The sequence below is a fragment of the Triticum dicoccoides genome, chromosome 6A, assembly GCF_002162155.2.
Source record: "Triticum dicoccoides isolate Atlit2015 ecotype Zavitan chromosome 6A, WEW_v2.0, whole genome shotgun sequence".
NCBI lineage: Eukaryota > Viridiplantae > Streptophyta > Magnoliopsida > Poales > Poaceae > Triticum > Triticum dicoccoides.
In genome coordinates this window covers 597686696-597690528 of record NC_041390.1, presented here as the reverse complement: position 1 = coordinate 597690528, position 3833 = coordinate 597686696, and the positions used below count along the sequence as shown (strand labels likewise).

The following is a 3833-nucleotide window of genomic DNA, read 5'->3' as shown; positions in this document are numbered from 1 at the left end:
CGGCAAAGCGATTCCAGGTCCGACCAACTGGTCCGACATGCGATGGGTGACGGCCGGCCCATTCCCTCCCCTCCTCTCCGGCTCTCCCGTTCGCCTGCGTCCCTCTAGGCCTCTCCTTCATCAGTCCTCCTCTGGCCTCCCCCCTGCAGGCGCTCTCCACGGCTGACGGCTCCACCTCAGGCAGTCCGGCCTCCGTCACCGTCGGGCTCCATCTCCGGTAGTTCTGCATCCATCCAGTACTGCAAATTGCATTTAGCCATCCCCCATCCATCTACAGGCACCAACCACCAAGGTAATTTCCCTCTATTTTTAAACAAATCTGTAACTTTTTTGTAAATTGCCACAGCCACTTAATGCTAGGAGTATAAGTACCGATTGCTTGTAAATTGTAGGAATAATTGTTTGTTCCAATGTCCATCAGTCAATACCACATTGCCATTGCCACTGCCACTGATTTTTCACTTTGTTTATGTAATTTGTTGTTCTATTATACTGCGTTAGCAAAATTTTTTTTACAAGAATACCCAGCAGCAAATTCCTGGCGCCGCCACTGCTAAGCAGGAGCACATGTCATTAACAGATTTCATGAGAAAGGGATGATAGGCAATCATTACCGGAGACAACCTACTCTTAATCGATACAATATCGAGCAAATACGACCAAATTTGGAGGTGCAACCAAAATAAGCAGGGGATGTGGTGGATGTTACCTCTACAAATATATAGAGGAGCCTAAATCCACATGCTCATTGCCACATCTCAGCGTCGTAAACCTTGGCGCTGAAACCTGTGACCTCAACGCCTTTTTGGCTGAGTTAACCTTTCCTGGAGGGTTTATTTTTGGTTGAGTCTTGTCAAAGGGGTCACAATTATCAATGTACACAGCTTGCTCATGTTGCTGGGTCGGAAAGATCATCTCTGCCTGACAAAACAAGCTGGGGAATAACGAGCTTTGAATAAGACCACGCAGTGATGTCATCCTCCGATGCCTGCTACAGTAGCTAGGGTCCATATAATTATAGCATGCACCCGTTGCCAACGCAACAAAGGGGTTGGGAGATCGCTTGATTTGAGGGCCATGAGTCGAGCTGAGTGCCATCTGTAAATAAATATTCCCAAATAGTCACACATAGTGCAAAACAAGTGTATATATGACATGAGGAATTTAAACCCGGCGTGCGGGCAATGGTGACTTGAATGAGACTGCCGATCGAATGGCCCGGCATAAAGTCTAAAATAAGATGGCTTGATCAAGTAATGCCATGATTGGGACACACGCACACACGATGCAGCTAGCATGCCAGCATCGATGCCATGCTTACGCTCGGTGGTGCTAGCTAGCTCTACAAATACACTTCCTTAGCTAGCGAGGATCTTTAAATACACTTTCCCAGAGCTCAACCGAGTAAGTAGAGCACCCATGGCCATGGCGTCCGCCGACGAAAATGGGGCCGGCAACCACAACAAAAACACAGACTCCCCCAAGGCTTCGACGGAGTTCCAGCTGAAGAAGTACCTACTGCTGCTTGCCACCCTGGTGGCGACGGTGACCTACGTGGCGGGGCTCAACCTGCCGGGGGGTTCCTGGACGGAGGACACTCCCGGCGGGCAGGTGGCCGGCGAGTCAATCCTCCGGGAGACCTACTACTACCGCTACATCGTCTTCTACTACTGCAACGCCGTCTCCTTTGCGGCGTCCCTCGTCGTCAGCCTCCTCCTCCTCGTGCTGCATAAGGGCGGCTCCTACCACTACTGGCTCCGGCCGGTCATGGTGATTGACCTGTTCGGCCTTATGGGGGCCTACGCCGCCGGGAGCAGCCGCGACAAGGTCACCACCGTCTGCGCCGCAGTGATGGTGGCTGGCCTCGCTGCTTATGTCACTGTCGCCTTCATCTGGTACGTCCTCCGCCACGCGGCACTCGCGGAGCACGAGGCGGCGGCACTCGCGGAGAGTCCAGATCAAGAGGCGGCGGCACTCGCGGAGCACGAGATCCTGATGGTGCTCACCATCTTCGTGGCAACCGTCGCGTACGTGGCCGCGATGAACCCGCCCGGAGGCTTCTGGCGAAGCACCCAGGAGGGCCACCACACTGGCGGTGACCCGATTCTGCAGGGCGGCCACTCCGGCCGCTACAAGTCCTTCTTCTTCTTCAACACCACCGCCTTCGTGGCGTCCCTGCTCGCCATCATGCTCATCCTCGACTATAAGAAACTCAACATCAGCAGTGACAGATTTGGCGTAGGGCGTTGCGGGCTCTATGTATCCCTCATCATCGCGATCGGCGGCCTCGGCGGCGCCTACGCTGCCGGGAGCTGCAGGAACCTTGAGAGCACTGCCATTGTTCTGTCCCTAGGGCCAGTTGTTCTAATCTACATTGCTCTCCAGGTGGGCGTTTCTACAGACAAACTCCCGTGTATTGGTCGCATGTGCAGTTATCCAAGAAAATGGCTGCCGGTAATAACAAGATTCGTCACTGATTCCACTTGCACTTCCAGGTACGTGTTTCCTTGGCTTGGCACATCATTGGCACGTACACATAGTTAATTTTAGGATTAGATTTCCGTGCTAACCACATTCATTTTGTACGGCGAATGCTAATATAATTTTTTTAACTTGATCAAACTTTAGAAGGTTTGACTTAAAACAAAGCTAATATGCAAAGTATGAAAAGAAGATTCGTGCACCACTACATGAGACTTAACTAAGTCACATTTAACTCCTACCCCACTTGATTTTCGTGAAGATTCATGCAGGTTTATTACTTTTTTTTATTACTCAAATGATGTGTAGGAGTTCGATGTGACTTTGCTATTTCTCATCTAGGTGAGATTTAGCAAATCCGTAGAAAAGAAACAAAGGGAGTACGGTGTTGACCACATTGAAGGCTTGATTAAAAATAATTGGTGAATCATGCGTGCATCAGTCGATGCACCACGATTCGTCCATAAAACGTAGGCTAACTTTATCTATAATCAGACGGTGGGGCCAGATTATAAGGTTTGAGATCTACCCCACATAAATATAAGTGTATACTATATTAGTATACACAACAGCTATTCGGTGGATCTATAATACAGGTCCATTTTATCAGTGAATTTTTGAATAAAAATAAAAATAAAACAATTCAAGTCTCATACAAACATTATGTGAAGTCTATAATAAATAGGTAACTTTTTTCATATATATGGCATAGGTTGGGTCTAGGAATAAACAATTGATCTATTTTTATATACCAATTCCAAAGAAAAATATAGAGAAAATCTAGCAAAGTAATTTATTTACGCATTTTATGCATGATTTGTATGAATACATACATTTACAAATAAAGTAAAATTATATAGAAAAATTGAAGTTGATTTTACACTTATTTAAGAAACACAATTCAAAATAACAAATAGCAAAAAATTGGCACTTTCCTTTTGGAGATAAAAAAACGCAAGAAATTCACAATTCGCGTTTCATATGAACTCCATCTGAAGTCTATAGCTAAATTTTGAGTCAATTATCAGTCTCATACATTATATTTAGGAATACATATCTAGTTTCATATATGAAATTAAAAATAACAATATACAAAAACTAGCATGTAGATTTGTGTGTGCACATTATATTACTTGCACAAATAGATACATTTTTAAATAAACCTAAATATAATATAAAAATATGTTTGATTTAAAATTATTTTAGAAACATAATTCAAAATATCAAATAGATGAAATTTCAGGTTTGATTATTTCTATATGTAGTCCATATAAAATTCATAAATAACTGCATTTCAAAATATATTTTTGTATGAATTAGTGGTTGCATTAAACTAAAAGAAGGGAGAGAGA

General features: G+C 44.8%; 1 protein-coding gene across 1 annotated transcript in view; it reads left to right on the top strand.

Annotated features, from left to right (window-relative positions):
* Positions 1–1419: 1419 nt before the first annotated feature.
* Positions 1420–3833, top strand: part of LOC119316065 — a 5116-nt gene continuing 2702 nt past the window's right edge. The window contains exon 1 of the mRNA XM_037590446.1: positions 1420–2495. Within this exon, the coding sequence (XP_037446343.1) occupies positions 1420–2495 (1076 nt within the window). The remainder of the gene's footprint in view (positions 2496–3833) is intronic.